The sequence below is a fragment of the Anastrepha obliqua genome, chromosome 3 (genome assembly GCF_027943255.1).
Source record: "Anastrepha obliqua isolate idAnaObli1 chromosome 3, idAnaObli1_1.0, whole genome shotgun sequence".
NCBI classification, from domain to species: Eukaryota; Metazoa; Arthropoda; class Insecta; order Diptera; family Tephritidae; genus Anastrepha; species Anastrepha obliqua.
Genome location: NC_072894.1, coordinates 69,902,622 through 69,918,401, shown reverse-complemented (window position 1 = coordinate 69,918,401; position 15,780 = coordinate 69,902,622). Strand labels below are relative to the sequence as shown.

At 36.9% G+C, this 15,780-nt stretch overlaps 3 protein-coding genes across 6 annotated transcripts; 1 reads left to right on the top strand and 2 right to left on the bottom strand.

Moving 5' to 3' along the window:
• Nucleotides 1–696: 696 nt before the first annotated feature.
• Nucleotides 697–5,973, bottom strand: LOC129241085 (protein nutcracker). 2 transcript variants are annotated; one of them, XM_054877241.1, is made up of 2 exons: nt 5,894–5,973; nt 697–1,513 (listed from the first exon to the last, which is right to left on the bottom strand). In XM_054877241.1, the coding sequence occupies exons 1-2, from the start codon at nt 5,901–5,903 to the stop codon at nt 765–767; spliced, it is 759 nt and encodes a 252-aa protein (XP_054733216.1). In that variant the 5' UTR covers nt 5,904–5,973; the 3' UTR covers nt 697–764. The 2 variants fall into 2 exon arrangements, with proteins under 2 accessions (XP_054733216.1, XP_054733217.1); XM_054877242.1 differs by having other exon boundaries at nt 5,685–5,954.
• Nucleotides 5,974–8,494: 2,521 nt separating this feature from the next.
• Nucleotides 8,495–10,667, top strand: LOC129241083 (cytochrome c1, heme protein, mitochondrial). The gene is made up of 6 exons (XM_054877239.1): nt 8,495–8,648; nt 9,064–9,111; nt 9,403–9,551; nt 9,621–9,753; nt 9,823–10,116; nt 10,184–10,667. The coding sequence occupies exons 1-6, from the start codon at nt 8,496–8,498 to the stop codon at nt 10,409–10,411; spliced, it is 1,005 nt and encodes a 334-aa protein (XP_054733214.1). The 5' UTR covers nt 8,495; the 3' UTR covers nt 10,412–10,667.
• An 870-nt stretch (nt 10,668–11,537) lies between these two features.
• Nucleotides 11,538–15,534, bottom strand: LOC129241086 (ubiquitin-conjugating enzyme E2 variant 2). Of its 3 annotated transcripts, XM_054877244.1 has the most exons (5): nt 15,349–15,534; nt 15,115–15,290; nt 13,099–13,241; nt 12,907–13,032; nt 11,538–12,817 (listed from the first exon to the last, which is right to left on the bottom strand). In XM_054877244.1, exons 2-5 carry the CDS (start codon nt 15,131–15,133, stop codon nt 12,677–12,679), a joined length of 429 nt encoding a protein of 142 aa, XP_054733219.1. In that variant the 5' UTR covers nt 15,134–15,290; nt 15,349–15,534; the 3' UTR covers nt 11,538–12,676. The 3 variants fall into 3 exon arrangements, with proteins under 3 accessions (XP_054733219.1, XP_054733218.1, XP_054733220.1); XM_054877243.1 differs by having other exon boundaries at nt 15,115–15,534; XM_054877245.1 differs by lacking the exons at nt 15,115–15,290; nt 15,349–15,534 and adding an exon at nt 14,274–14,298.
• Between the last annotated feature and the right edge of the window lie 246 nt (nt 15,535–15,780).

Sequence of the window (15,780 nt, the reverse complement as noted above, 5' to 3'; positions counted from 1 at the left end):
TGTGAAAAGTTATAACTTATTTGAAACGATACTTATAGTAGATACGAGGCTTTTGAATTGAAGAGTGTTTTTCACTAAAAATCTCAATTTCGAAAAAAATGAAGTTACGAGGTTAACACAGAAAGGCGACGATTTTTCTTTGAATATCAAAATAACACCTCTTATTGGAAAACCCTTTCTTTCACCTACCTACATACAGGTACTAACGCATATTGCATTGTTTCCTTTGAATTTTTCAGCGACAAATTGAACAAAGATTTCCTAAAGCTGGTCGTAAGATGCCGTCTCGACATGGAAGTCGAGAAAGCGAAAAGGTCAGACGTGTGGGGCAAAATGGTGAACAATATGATTACGGTCAATGCTGACGCACCTGATTTTTATGGACTTGGTTGAGAAGTACTAAAGAGTTCCATCACAGCTCTCAGTATGAAAAAGTGTACAAAAATAAAACGGGAAATTAATCTTAATAGTTTCTACTGACACATAACATAGCGGATAGTCAATATGTTCAAAGAGCAGATAACTTTTTACAGCAAATAGAACGCGAAAACCTAGGCAAAGTTTAGTGGTGGTCATTGTACAGAGTCATAAATAAAAACCCTCTAGCTGGTCGTAAAAAAATTTCCGCAACTGAGATCACCTGATTATAAAACTAGTAAAAATTTTTGTTATTGTAAATTTTCAAAGTCAAAGATATTAATTTGTATTGTTTTTATTTTCAATAGCTTTTGTTATTACATATGAATGTATGTACAGTATAAGCATTAAGAAAGCTTCGATATAATTGTCGATGTAAATATAAATATTTCCTCGGATATGGATTTATTTACTTGCCCAAGCTTGACGCGTTCAACTGGGAGTAAATACTTGTATATCCGAAATCGAAGCTCTCGTGGAATTCCCAAAAAGCTCGGCTGCGGAAAAGCATCTATCAAAGTCAGCTGACTATTACGCATCGGCATGAGTACTTCATTGCGCAATTGCAAACGCAGTTGATCTAACTTCTGATAGCATTTTTCTATTGAATGCCGATTTTCTGAATGTGATATTACGTAACGCCCAATGGATAGACAGCTGCTGCGACCCAACAATTGTGTCGAAGGATGTGGTGTTAGTGTGATCAACATAAAGTCACCCGTTACTATTGCAGATAGCACAGTCTTCAAATTACTCATATCATCTTGGTCTAATTTAACACTTGTGATGAAATTTTCAGTGAAATATGTTTCATGTGGTGAATCGTATTTATAAGTGGGCTGTTGACAGCAACATATCTTTACATTCTTCTTGTGAAATGTTGACCATGAATCCACAGGAAATAAACTTTTCAAGTTATTCATAAATAAATTCTCCGGTATGAATCCAGTGTGTAGTGCAATGACATGCACGGCCAGATACAGAAGATGCGCCTGAGAGAGTGGCTTTTTATCGAGTAACTGAGAAATTTCATTCAGGCTCTCTAGCATTAGTTCAAACGAATCTTCTGTGTCGTTCTTTTCCATATCGGTTGAGTCTGAAATTATACATGAGAAAAAATCCATTTGAATTCTACAACGATATGGTAAATTACGTTTAATTTTGTTAAATTCCATGCAAGCATTCACATATTTTCTAAAGTAAAGCTAAAAAGCATTAATATACACTTGTGCTCACATAATTAAGTCACTTTATCTTTTTACAATATTCGCACTATTTGGGTATATTTTTCAAGAATTTTTTATTAAAATTTAGTTCGTTGTATAACAAAAGGCTATAATGCGCATATTTGGAAGTATTTTATATGAAAGAAGATTGTCAACATCGTATGCAAAAAAAAATTGTCAAAATTCAACGCTACATTTCAGACGCTTCAAACATACATTTTATTGTACTAAAATTGATTGGGCTATAAAACTACATTACTTTCTGGGATTCTGATTTAAAAATTAGTTGTTTTTTGAAAGTTGTTAAATTTTTGTGTATTTTGTACAAAGTTAGGAACGTCGATCCCCAAAATTTGGGTGCTGCTTACGATCGGCTAGAGCGTGGTCGCCGTGGAATAAGTGGGAGAAAGATGAATATTCCTCGCAGTGAAAAACGAGTAAGGCTGGAGAGATAATCAATAGTTCAGTATGGGACACAAGCCATCTATGTCAATGCCGGGCGCTATCATCGCGCAATCGTCAACTTAGGAGAACAATGAAACTCGCTCTGATGGTTGAAGAAGCTTCGAAATATGGAAGATGAAAAGCAAAGATGAAAGGACAGCATCCTGCAGCACTCCTTGTTCAATCTTCCTATATTTTGAGTTGTGATCTCGAAAAATAACAGATGATTGCCGACCACACAGTTAGTTCGCGGACCACCTCTTCTGTTCAATATAACCTTGTAGCGTAGAATAGCTGACTGTAACGAAAGCTTTCAATAGGTCCAACACTACTATGACGGTGCTCTCGCACTGAAGGTTTTGGTTAAGCCCATGATTAACCTTCGAGTTTATGGCGATGATGAAGCCATGCTGATGTGAAGTGCGGAAGTAGGAAGGTCTCAAGTGTCTGCACTATTGAGGAACTGAGAGTTATCGGGCGATAGGACTCCCCGTGGCGGGCTTCCCAGGTTCCGATAGTGTGATCACTGTACCTGCTTTCCACTTGACAGGAATTATGAGAATGGTAAAGGACAAACTGAAGACCCTTGTGATGTATTTGTGAGAAAATTTTTCAGCATCAGCATGTTAGTTCCGCCGGGGCCCATGGCTTTGGAAGCTTTCCCTTTCCCGATAAATACGTGTACTTCATCGCTGGAAAAAGTAAACGGTGCACGGTTGTTTGGCAGTTTATGCAACCGTTTAGTAGGACGACGACCAAATATTGCCACCCTATCATGGTGCTTCGTCGGTTTCGACAACAGCCTTACGGTGGGTCGAAGTCCGCTCACACCAGAGGTGAAGTTGAGTATCCTCAAATGCTCAACCCCTTTAGTCCGCTTATGTTGGATAACCAGTTGCCGAATCTTCAGGTTGGTCTCCGGGATCGGCCTAATAGTCATGCTCGTTTGCTAGAAGAGCTACTTCAGCTGGAAAATTTGCACGTATACCCCGGAGCCTTCCTTCCGCGTTCGCCTATGCGTACATCAGTTAGAACGGGAAGAGCGGCGAAGATGTCTTCAGAGAATTTCGCGACAACGCAATCAGATTTATTAAAATTAATGTACATAGGAGCGATGATTCGCGTAAATTAAATCGACAGGTGTTTCAATCGAAAAAATAATGGGCAAATGGTCCATTAATCAAACCAGCATTAGCAGTTGTCAGATCAGGCCAGCTGCCGCTCGTGAAAATGTGTATTTACTTTTACTTAGCGAGACATAGGAAATCGAAAACTTTAAACCATTTTTCTTGAATTTTTAATTTCTTAGTTATAATGTTCTTCCAGCAAATTAGTAGTAGACAACGATTGAGGGTTGCTATACAGATTGCAAAACTACAGATTCTTTTATTCTAGATAAATTTTAACTTTTTTAATACAAATTTACAATCCATGGTAGAACATTAATTTTTGATATCCTGTTACCCTGTACACCCTGTTAAAAGTTCTCCAATCCACTGCTAGAACAGCTAACTTACAGGGCTCGGCACTCTAAGTGTAACTAACTTCAGACCGCTCGCGCAGCTGGTGCACAGGCATCAGCTGTCAGTTAGTTGACTAAATAAAAGTCCAACGTATTTTTTACAAGCGCGCGGAAGCATTTTGCCGAGAATAAATGCGAAAAAAGAAAATCAGTAATCTATTTCAAACGTAATAGTGTGATTGCATTTTATTTGGCTGGAAAATCACAACCAGCAATTGTTCGTGAGCTTGAGCATCTTAAAATAAATAAATTATTTGTTTATCACACCATTACTCGTTACAATGATTCTGGTAGCAAACGTCGTGGAGGGGGTCATCAAAAGTCTGCAACGTCACGTGAAATGGTTCAAAAAGTGAAGAAGCGACTTGATCGAAATCCTCGACGAAGTGGCAATCAAATGGCGAAAGAACTGAAAATATCTGACCGTATACTGAAAATTTATCTCAAAGTCAAGCCTTACAAGGTCCAAAAGGCGCATGATCTCACACCAAAGCAGCAACGAGTCAGACTTGAGAGAGCGAGGGAGTTGCTTCGCTTAGCCGAAAGCGGTCAATTTCCGAAAACTGTATTTTCTGACGAAACAAGTTTTCAAATTGAGGAATTCATAAACTCCCAAAACGACCGAGTTTATTTGACCGACCATTACTACGAGAATTTGAGTCATCGATTGTCCACCAGCAGGCAGCGCCCGCCATAGATAATGGTTTGGACTACTGTAACCGCAAATGGGTGGTACCCAATCCGTTTCAACGAGCCTGGTGTCAAGGTAAAAGCGAAATATTAGCGGGAAAGTATTCTGGAGGTTGCTTTAAAGCCATGGACGGACAAATATTTCGGTGGCAGACCATGGACGTTTCAACAGGACTCGGCTCCATCTCACACAGCTCGAGTGGACCATGAATAGCTAAAAAACAACGTTCCGAACTTCATAACGTCCGGTGGATTATTCTCTTTGGCCCATTTTGGAGAGCAAGGTCCGAATTAAAAGAGTCACCAGTCTTGAAGCGCCACATTCGGGCAGCTTGCGATTCGTGTCTGTACCGTCTAAAGGCCACAGTCAAGGCAAAAGGTGGTCATATCGAGCAAAAGTAAATTGATTCTTAATTTCGCATTTTTTACTTTGAATGGAATATTAGTAATTTTCCATACAAAATTTATGGCATTTTTAATTGGTTGCACTTTGAGCGCCGGACCCTGTATTTTAAATTATAGTTCGTGATATCCATGTGCGTTAGGGGGAATACCCGAAACGTTAAGTTTTATTGGTTAACTGCATTATTCCACGGCACATTACGCAGTTAGCAACAGTAGAGCAAAAAAAACAATAGTAATATACTTTGTTTTTACTTTTCATCCTTATAAAGCTAAATCTATAAATTGATAGTTCAGTGTAACTTCAATAAAAATTTTAAATTTACCAAGTAAATGGAGCAATATCAAAATTGCAACCTTACAGCTGCTATCTACTGTTTAAAGTGCTTTGTATTTTACTCATCTGGCAATTTCACCTTAATTGGAAAAGCACGAATTGTAATTCGGCTAACGAACTATTAATAAGATTAGAAATTTGATAGATGTAATGAAGGAATAAAACCTTTTCGTAATATTTTAATCTCTTTTCCTAGGATAATTCATAACAAAAGGACAAAGTTAATATTCATAACAAAGGGACAAAATTGACATGAATAAATTCATTAAAAAATGTATGAATGAATAAGCGCACAGTTTTATGTGCCTTTATGAAATAATTGCGTACAAAATTAGTGCTACCAAGTTTCTAATTTTCACGCGTTTCAATTCATACGCAAATACTTATACATGTAAAAAAGCAGGAAATATTTCATATCCATTATCTAATCACTTAAACAAGAAATTAATGCATGTAAGCGCCCTGTATATAATTAGTGACAGTTTGTAAAATACATCCCTACAATGAGCATTCCAAAGAGAGTTGTAGTTTAACCAGAGAACGTTGATTGTATGTAATAATCAATGTTCTCTGGTTTAACCTGTCATATAAAATAAACATTACCACAAAATGAATCAGCCACTTTTCTTGTATATACTATACTTACGAAATAAGATAAGTGCGTACACACATAAATGCAAACAGCATAAAAACAAATTTCACAAGTATCTACGTAATGGGTGAATGGGTCTCGCTCCAAATTTTATATTTCGATAGTGCAGTGTTTTACAATAATGACTGCGGATAGGATGAGCTTATTATTAATATTCTCATATTATACCAGTAGTTTTGTTTAAATATAAAGATAGATATTACCGTTCCTCATGAACAGTTTTTCACGTATTAACAAGCTTTCAATAGAAATCTGCTTTAAAAACAAAATATGTAAATATGTATGTTTATTAGTCAACTCAAGCTCACATTTTAATGACAGTGCTTTCAAAGTTTCTTTATCCTATGCCTCTACAAGCAATTATCCATAGCAATTGTGCTTGTGTCGGCAATGTATTTTCAGTGAAGATCAATAAAATCGAAGTGGCTATCTCCCTAATCATTGTTTGTAATGAAATTTTAATTTGGTAATTTTAATTTAAATTTCAGTAAAAAGTTTCTTGTGACATCCGTACTAGCTTGGTGTTCCATTTTCTAATTATTCGTCGGGAAATTTTTATTGTATAATCTCACTTTTACTTTTTGGGAGGAAAATTTAAATTCGACGTCGCTAGATAGACATTGAAAGATACTTCTCACATTTCTGACGTTTGCAAACCAGTGAGTTCGTTTGATTTGGTTTTGTGTTTTCATTTAAATAACTTAGAAGTCAAATATATTTTTACAAAATTTTAATTTAAAAATGATGATAATATTTAGGTTTTAAGTCAGCGAATCTATTAAATGTCATATCAGTAGACCAGCTGTTTTTTTTCGGCCTGTACCGTACGAGGTCAGAATAAAATGAAATAACTTCAACATACACCACGAGCGCTAGTATTCCAGCCTGCCAAACGACCGTAGGGGACAGCCTTTGGCGGAGTAGATAGACGCTTCGACAATCAGCACTTTAAAGACAACGCCCCCACCAGGATAGTGAGTAATTGCAGCAGCTCGCCTGAACTAACAGGGCGATTATGCTATCCTTGGCATCAGACCATTAACTCATTATCGACGCCTTAGCCGTCTTCCTCACCCTACCGATGTGCGCGTTTCGCATTCTGCGAAGCAGCCGTTCTAGTAAAGGAGCGTGACTACCTACGCCAGGCCAATTCCGTTGATCCCCGAATAAGCGATGTCAATTTGGAGATTTGGCAACTGGTTACCCAACATTTGGTCCGCCTATGTTGGGTGGTGGAGCACCTGAAGATTTGCAACTTCTTCTCTGGTATTAGCAAGATCTGGTAATAATATGTGTGACTTGTGTTCTAAAGTGAACTCTATCTTCCCAGCCTTTCTCACTTTTTTCTTGCAAATAATCTCTAGCATTCCTCCACTGTTAGCAGAACAACCATGAGAAGGCTCCTGATGTCTTCTGTACAACACCTCCACAACGAGGCTTCCGATCTCCCAGTCAAAGGCTACAGCAAAATGCTCAACAAGCAATTTCTGATTGGGTGTTACCACAGGAATCACCCCTGTAGACATTTGCCAGAGTTTGAGCCACCTCCTAAGTGAGTAAGAAGAGATGAGGCTCTTCAACTACGCCGACAAGATCCAGAACGAAACACATCTGCAATTACTGGATAGATCAGTACAGACATTAAACAACATTAATCGGGTGACTCTCACCACCTTCCTGAGCTCCCGACGTTCGGTGCATGATCAGAGTCCAACCATCACCCATTGCAGACGAAGAGCTTCAGCTGTCGCGTAACTTTCGCTCAATTACGGTCTGGATATTGTAGCAACTTAAACTCGTACCTACCCAGAATCGGCCTCGACATTCGCAATATATGTCCGACTTGTGAAGATATATCGGACTATACTAACCACCTATTCACAGGCCCTCTCAAGCCCACTCACCTAACACCTCTCTCTCTATGGACTCAATCTGTCAAAACAGCACGTTTCCTGGGCCTACCATTATATTATAGACGATGACAATCGCTGACTACACTGCGCCTGAACTGCTAAAACAATTACAACAAGATTGGGCTTACCAGAGAGGCGTGACGTTGCAGTTGTGTTGGAGAAATGTGAAAATGTATATCGTTATCTGATGTCGATGTAATTGTATATATTATCGTTATATTTTTATTAATGAAGCAGCCATCCAGGAGGAAGTGGAGTTTAATATGGATGGATGGATAATTGAGTCAAAGGAGTGAGAGTGAAAATGTGTTTCGTCAGAAAAGACGTTTTTGATTTGTTTTCAATAAACGTTTGAGCTACACAACAAAAACTTCAACAATAAATTTGCAACATTTCCCAACGTTTTCATTTCATTCCTCTGAGATATGTCAAAATAACATATGAGTATTTGGAATCGGGTAATAAAAAATATGCTCATATCTTGATTTTATTTGTGAAAAATATTTTATTGCACCTAAACCAAGAATAGTAGAAAACAAAATCATGGATTCCCTAGTGCTGTCAGTACAGAAAATAAATAAACAAAAAGAATTGGCAGACTAAGCGAAAGTGAGTGGAAACTGCCCTTGCATACCTTTATTTGTATTATTTGTTTATTTACTGTTTTGGCGTCACTAAATTGTTAAATCCTCTACAAATGAAGTCGCAGTTTTCGGCAGGTACGCCTGTATATTCTGTATCGTTAGTCTAACCTTAATTTAGATTTAGGTACCTCTAATGGCGGACATATTCAAATGGAATTAGTACGAGTGGAAATGTCAAAAGTGATAACTAGAAAGCTGAATTGTCAAACGAAGAATAAAATTGATGTGCACATATGAGTTGTGTGTGTATGTATGCGTCTCTGTCAATTGGCCAGTTTCGAATTTTCTTTCATCCTTCAAAAAGTCTTATTGTACCTCCACTAGCCACGATGGCGGCGAATTTAAGAAGAATTTGTGGCTCTAAATTATTGGGAACTTCAGCTTCAGTTGGTCTTCAACAGGTACATAATCCATTTAACAGTCTGATTTAAACAATCACAAAATTTCGTAAGAAATGCCGTATAAAAAACATTGGTTTTCTGAGATGTCAAGTTTTGCAATGCGTGAAAAAAAATTATTTCTTTTGTAGAAATTTTAAAATATAACTTAAAATTTATTAGGCAACGTTGACTCTCTGTTCAATGTAGGAAAATTGTGTTTGTTGTGATTGTTATCGGGAGTTTAAATCACTAAGTTCATGGCTGGAAAGTTTTTCTTGCGTTGCTTACATAACCAGGCAATTCTGTGGCAATATTAAAGTGCTTTATAAAGTGTATTATTTCACATGTTTCTTCGATAGAATGTGTTTATTAAAGCTTTATAAAACATAATATTCTAATTTTCGAGATTTTAATCACACTTTTTGTTTATTTTCAGGCCAAACAGCTGTCGACTACCAAGGCATGGACGAATGGACAGAAGAAGGTTTGGTTAACTGATTTTTTAATGGCTCCGTCATTTTACTGTATGAATGATGTTTTACATGAGAATCTTGTCTCCCTACACTTTGTGTGTAATATTGTACTAATCAAATGTTTATTCCTGCTGTATGTCATAATGCCAAAGTCTACATAACCTCAATGTTCTGTAGGGTGAAGTGGGTGGTGGTGCACTAGTTTTGCAAAAACATAAATTCGAATGAACAATCTATAATGTTAAATTGTGAATTACGTAAGCTTCTGTCTAATCCATTATTGTATTTTATTGATAATATAGCTCATAGCATCGGTTGGTGCTATCACCGGCGGCTTGGGAGCTCTGCTATTTGCCTTGGAGAGCTCGGTTGAAGCATCTGGTACAGAAGTGCATCCACCAGCTATGCCATGGAGCCATAAGGGTATTCTCTCTTCACTGGACCATCAAAGGTAAGACAGATTCCAATGTATGTATGTATATACCTAAACATAAAAACTGATGCTCAAAACATATTTCAGTATCCGCCGCGGCTACGAAGTGTACAAGCAGGTTTGCTCTGCCTGCCACTCGATGCATTACATAGCTTATCGTAATTTGGTTGGTGTTTCCCATACCGAAGCAGAAGCTAAGGCAGAAGCTGAACAAATAATGGTAAAATATTTTGGTTTATTTTCTAGTAATAAATATATTTTAGAACTTTATTTTTTCTAATAAATATAGGTAAAAGATGGTCCCGACGATACCGGAAACTACTATGAACGCCCGGGCAAACTTTCTGATTATTTCCCCTCACCATATCCGAACGAAGAGGCTGCTCGGGCTGCTAATAACGGTGCTTATCCACCAGATTTGAGCTACATTGTATCAGCACGTAAAGGCGGTGAAGATTATGTATTTTCGTTGCTTACTGGTTACTATGATGCACCAGCCGGTGTGGTGCTGCGCGAAGGACAGTACTTTAACCCGTACTTCCCTGGCGGTGCTATTTCCATGGCTCAAGTCTTGTACAATGAGGTATAAGGATAAATAGTTTAAACATGAACTGGTTCATTGCTTTTATCGAATTGTTTTCATTATAAAGGTTATTGAATACTCTGATGGTACCCCACCAACAACGAGTCAATTAGCTAAGGACGTAGCTACCTTCCTTAAATGGACTTCAGAGCCAGAACATGATGACCGCAAGATGCTTACAATTAAGGCCTTTGGTATCCTTGCCTTTTTGGGTATAATTACATATTACATCAAGAGACACAAGTGGTCTACTTTGAAATCTAGAAAGATCGTTTTTACACCAAAGGAAAAGTAAACGCGATCCCAAAAAAAAACAATATAAAGCATTAAAACAGCAAGATTATGTATACAAATTATACATAACCACACAACCATCGCCGTCGGCTAAAAAAAAGCGCAAACTTCACTGCGGGGAGAAATTATTGGCAGCAATCAAAACTCCCAAAGATCTAAGAAAAATTGTTACAATTTAAACTAAAGATTACATTTAACGTAATGATTAAAATAAACAAATAAATCTACAAATAAAATGCTAAAGATACGACAAAATATTCGGTGTTTCTTCCTAATAATTGTTCTGTATCGGCTCGAAAAACTTTCCAATTTTCTAGATATTATCGCTCCGATTGATGACAATTTAATTAAAGGCTTATTATTGCTTATCAACATCATAAATTCCTATAGTTCCGGTGTAGAACTTAGGTGTAACTTTATCCGTGGGCGGAATTAAAACGCTAATTTTTAATGTAACAGTGTAAAACATTACCCAAACATCTTTGGGGAATACTGCTGAAATGACTGCTCGACCGGATTTCAATCCACTTCTTCGCGGCAATGTATGACTCGAATAAGGAAAGCGAAGACTCTTACGATTCATAGTTCCCACTTTTGATGAGTGCTGCTCCGCAGACATTCCTTGCCCGAATCATTCCGACGACATTATAACACGTTATCTGTCGTTTCCTTATTTCACCCACCATTTAATATTATCGCGTCGATGAACCTCTAGAATTTAAGTCAAGGGATTGTGCGCCAGAGCTATGCAATTATAAAAGGTCGCGTAGGCCCATTTTCTTGCTTCCACAGATATAAAAGCTACAGCTAAGGCATCGGCAAAGCAATTTTAGCTGTGTGTGCTAATAATCTTGTAGATCCATACATCACTAATTCTTTTCAATACTTCGTGAAAGGCTTTCTAAATCTGTTTAGTATGTACATGCAAAATAACAGTTATGTACGTATTTTATTGCAAAGTAGCGCATAGTTCATGAACGTCATGCACAATACTAAAACCTTATTACGTCAAACATTCATTGAGTGGTGTTAAGTTTACCTACTTCTAGTAAACACCAAAGTGTTGAATATCAAAAGCTCCGCCAGCCAATTAATCGTATGTAAACATTAACACACAATTGTAGAAATTATTTTTAGATTTTGGTTTTTAATGCATTTATTTATGTTTTAAGTTTATTTTTTTATAGTAATTAAGGAAAAGAATCTTAAAGAAAATGGGAATTTCCTTATTAGAAGCCAAATGTGAATGCACCATTCTGTACAGTCACTTTATACTTCATTCAAGTTCGGATTTCTACTGAGTTTGATGTTTTTCGAAAAAATTCGAATGCCAAAGAATTACAAATAAAAGCGAAAAACACGATCGATTTAACTTGAGTGAGCGAATTAAGATATTTTTTGAACATTAATATCTATAACGAGCAACAAATTTTGCTTTTAAGAACAGAACAAAAAAATAAACAATTTTAAATGCAGCAGCTGTGCCGCTCCATCGGAAAATTGCCTGCTGTGTGTGTTGCACTATAGATGTTGTTTTGCTGTTTGGTGCTTATATCTTTTGTGTTCAATATTTGAAGCTTCATATAAATGCACGCTTTCAATCGGCTGAATGTTAACATCGTTTACTACTTTATTTCGTTTCATTGGCGTTGCATAATTACTTAGCAGCACATAGAACATATTTCGCTTTTCTTTTGTATCTATTGTTGAAGTTAATATTTCATTAATTAATAAATATTTTATGCATTTATAATTCTAATCGTTATGCAATTTTTCCTTCCTTCGGCCGTGTGTGTATTATAGGCGTGTGATACTAGTGTATATGGTGTTAATGAATTCGTAAGATACTATGTTTGTTTGTTTCACATATTTCGTCACTACTGTAGTTCTCTTCTTAATCTTCAAGTGTTCGCCTAAATTTCACTTGATTGTGTGATTAAGTTTATCATATATTCCCTTCTTAGTTACTTATTATTTGTTTAAATTTCTTCCACTTATTATTACTATTTTTGTTACTTTATTTCTTTGATGTTTCCTTTTTGCGATTTAACTTGATTAATTAAATTTAAAAGCATGATAATAATAATAACACGTTCTCATAGGAGAAGACGTTCAAGTGGTGGCGACTTATACAACGACGACGACGTTTACGTTGAAGATTTATGACTTCGTTTTTCGGCAACTTTGATGACAGCAACTGCAGGACAACAGCAGCAGCAACGGCAACTGTTGCTGAATTGCCAGTAACGACAATTGAGGTGATCAACTAAAAAACGCTGCCTTCTGGTGGTTGCGCCAATTTAAGATTCTCTTTGCATGTCATGATTCTACGTATTTCTTGAAGCATTGACTTTATAGTGTATTCCCGATTCCATCTGGATAGCATGGGCACTAATCTGTGATCAACCTAGTATATTTACCAAGCAAGACATTAAATTAGAAAGCTTAACTCCGCACATAGATTTTGAATATAGCCATGAGCACACACACACTTACCACACCGTTGCTCTGATTAATGCAGTTTATATTAATCCTTGTCAGAAACCGTATTGCGGGCGGTTCATCAGGATATCTATCGCCGCATTCAATTTTCAGTGAATACATTCTATTTTCATAGGGGGTCTGTTGGAAAGATGCAAAAGGGTCAATCGTATTCGCAATGTGTGGAATGCTTATATGTATACTTACTCTGGGAGGGCCTATTATCATGCCGATCCAGTGTGTTAGAGTCATGTCATCGTCGTTTTCGAGACCCCAGGAAATCGTCCCATCACCAACACCTTTTTGACCTTGATCCAACTCTTCCAGCAAGCGAAAATTTCGCGGAACCACTGCAAATGTATAAGAAATTTTACTTCACCTATTTTTAAACTCACCGTTTATAGGGAAATTAGCATGCAGAGTATTCTTTAAAACGATGTGTGTACTAATATATTAAACAGACAGGTACATGTCTTCAATCATGGGGCTGCCGTAGGTGAGTCGGTTGGTGAGTGACTACCATTCAGGAGTACGTAGGTTCGAATATCTGTGCATGAACAACTAAAAGAATAAGTTTTTTCTAAAAGCGGTCGCCCCTCGGCAGGCAATGGCTAGCCTCCGACAGTATTTCTGCCACGAAAAACCACCATTTGCCATTCTGAGTCGGCTTAAAACTGTAGGTCACTGCATTTGTGGAACAACATCAGGACGCACACAACAAATAGGAAGAGCTAGGCGAAACACCTAACAGAAATGTACGCGCCAATTATTTATTTTTTTACATATATTATACATATTAGGGATCTAACTTTTTTATTATTGATCATTTTCGTTCCTAAGAAAATGTCCTTCTTCTAGTCAAACGTTACGGCAAAGCTAAAGTTTCTTTCGGAGTATTTTGTATTGTAACATCCACTTTAGATCCTTTATCTCTTGTACACCATAAAATTTCTGATGTCGAAACTTCTTAACGGGAATTCAAATAAGAAAAAAAAAATATTTTAATATAAACAAATAATATAAAAAAACGTCCTTCCCAATTCTACGAAAGTATTCATCTTTATTCTCTTTAGATTATCTTCTTCTAATCTGGGAATTTGATAAATGCATTAACAAGGTGTTATATTCACGCAACTGTCAATGAGTCATTAGTACTAGAAAACATTGGTTGGGGGGAGTAATGGGAGCATCAGGCTGAACGTGAGACTTACTTTGATGCACATATATGCACACATAATAAAAAAAGATTTAAATAGTTTAAAGAATGTTTCAAAACATTTGAATATTAGTTACAACTAATAAGAACCAGATTACCGGAAGGTTTGGTTCATTTACGCATATTATACATTTTGGTGGAGGCATAAATAACAAAATGTATTTACAAAAATTCATAGCCAGTGGTGTTTGAATCGCGGCTGCTATAACTCCCTGTTCGCGGACGGATGAACCGAAGCATGGACCTATGTTTAACGTTGCGCGCTATAAAACTGCATTTTTTTATGGAAACACTTCAATTTCTAATCTAATTAAATAAGACCTTAAGTGTGCGGCACGAGTATAGTGGTGGAATAATAAAAGCAACATAAGAAAAATTGGCACATCAACCGGAACCAAAGGCTGGATGAACTAAGCAAAGAATAAAAACCACAAAAAGTGTAGTGAAAATGTCAAGTCATTGAGATTATGGAATTGATGAAAGTACCTATTCAAGTTTCATGCCTGATTTGTTAAATTTCTTGCCTTAAAATTGCGCCCTGCCAATTGACATCGGTCCATTTATCGACCAACTTAAAGCATAATAATTATTGGTTTCTTGATTTTTAACCCCCTCCCCAACCCTTAGAATTTTTTGTCTGTACACGCTGGTATGGTCATCGCAAATATATACCCACAAAATATGTGAGCACTTTCATTTATTACAAGACCAAAACCAATTTATATTCCGCAATCAGCAGTATGCTACGGATTTTAAAAGCTTCACATTTTATATTTCTCATTGCTGTCAGCGAGTGGAAATGTGAAAAATCAAAAATCCAGCCAAAAAAAAAAACTAGCAAAGCATCCGCAGCTCGCTATGGTACGTCACATGTTTTACAAAGGTTCCAACAAAACCTTCCTCTCGCACAGTAAAATGAAATCAAAATTTACACAAGCCACTTTAAAATACTTTTAATGCACAATAATACGCGATTTTTTCTAATTTTTCACGAGAAATTTTCTTACCAACACCGGTGCTCGCCATTGTGGACTTTTGATATTTTTGTTCCACCTTCTTCGCTCTTTGCCTTTTTGCTCGCCGTTAACTTTTTTCTTCTTGTCGTCGTCGAATGTTTCCAGCAATGTCGCGTTAAGTGGCACCACTCACCGATTTGGCTTATTCGTTTTCTCTTGTGCTTCACCTGCGGCAATAATTCCGGGTGTGTAGTTTTTCTAATTAGTTGTTTCTTTCACACTTACAGGCGTCTTGCATAGATGCACGACAATAACAATTGCATGAGCAATGACTGAACAAAGTTGCCAAGGTGCAACCGGCGCTGTTTCATTCGACATATCAATTAACGTAACATTGCTAGTTTCGAAAAAGTTCAATATATTAGAAAAATTTATGGCGTGCCGGATATTTTCTCTACATTTTGTTCAAAATTTTGCTGCACTTCTCAACAATAAGAGTTGCCCAGTTCCCAATGTTTATGTAATCAATTGGTTGACAGTCAAAAAGTGGTGCCATTTCTATGTACGTGGGTGCCGCACATAATATCTGGCTGAAATAAAGGGAACATGGATGGCACACACATACATGCTCAAAACAAGATTCAGACGATTATTGATACAGATGAAAAAACTGTAAATAATACACGCTTTCAAGAACTAATCAATTATCAAAGTTAT

Coding starts and splice junctions, on each gene's coding strand:
- LOC129241083 (XM_054877239.1), top strand. CDS start 8,496: ATGTATGCGTCTCTGTCAATTGGCCAGTTTCGAATTTTCTTTCATCCT. Junction 9,112..9,402: donor GGACGAATGGACAGAAGAAG/GTTTGGTTAACT, acceptor TTGATAATATAG/CTCATAGCATCGGTTGGTGC. Junction 9,754..9,822: donor CAGAAGCTGAACAAATAATG/GTAAAATATTTT, acceptor TAATAAATATAG/GTAAAAGATGGTCCCGACGA.
- LOC129241086 (XM_054877243.1), bottom strand. Junction 13,033..13,098: donor TGATAATAGGCCCTCCCAGA/GTAAGTATACAT, acceptor TCTTTCCAACAG/ACCCCCTATGAAAATAGAAT. Junction 12,818..12,906: donor TTAATCAGAGCAACGGTGTG/GTAAGTGTGTGT, acceptor TAAATATACTAG/GTTGATCACAGATTAGTGCC.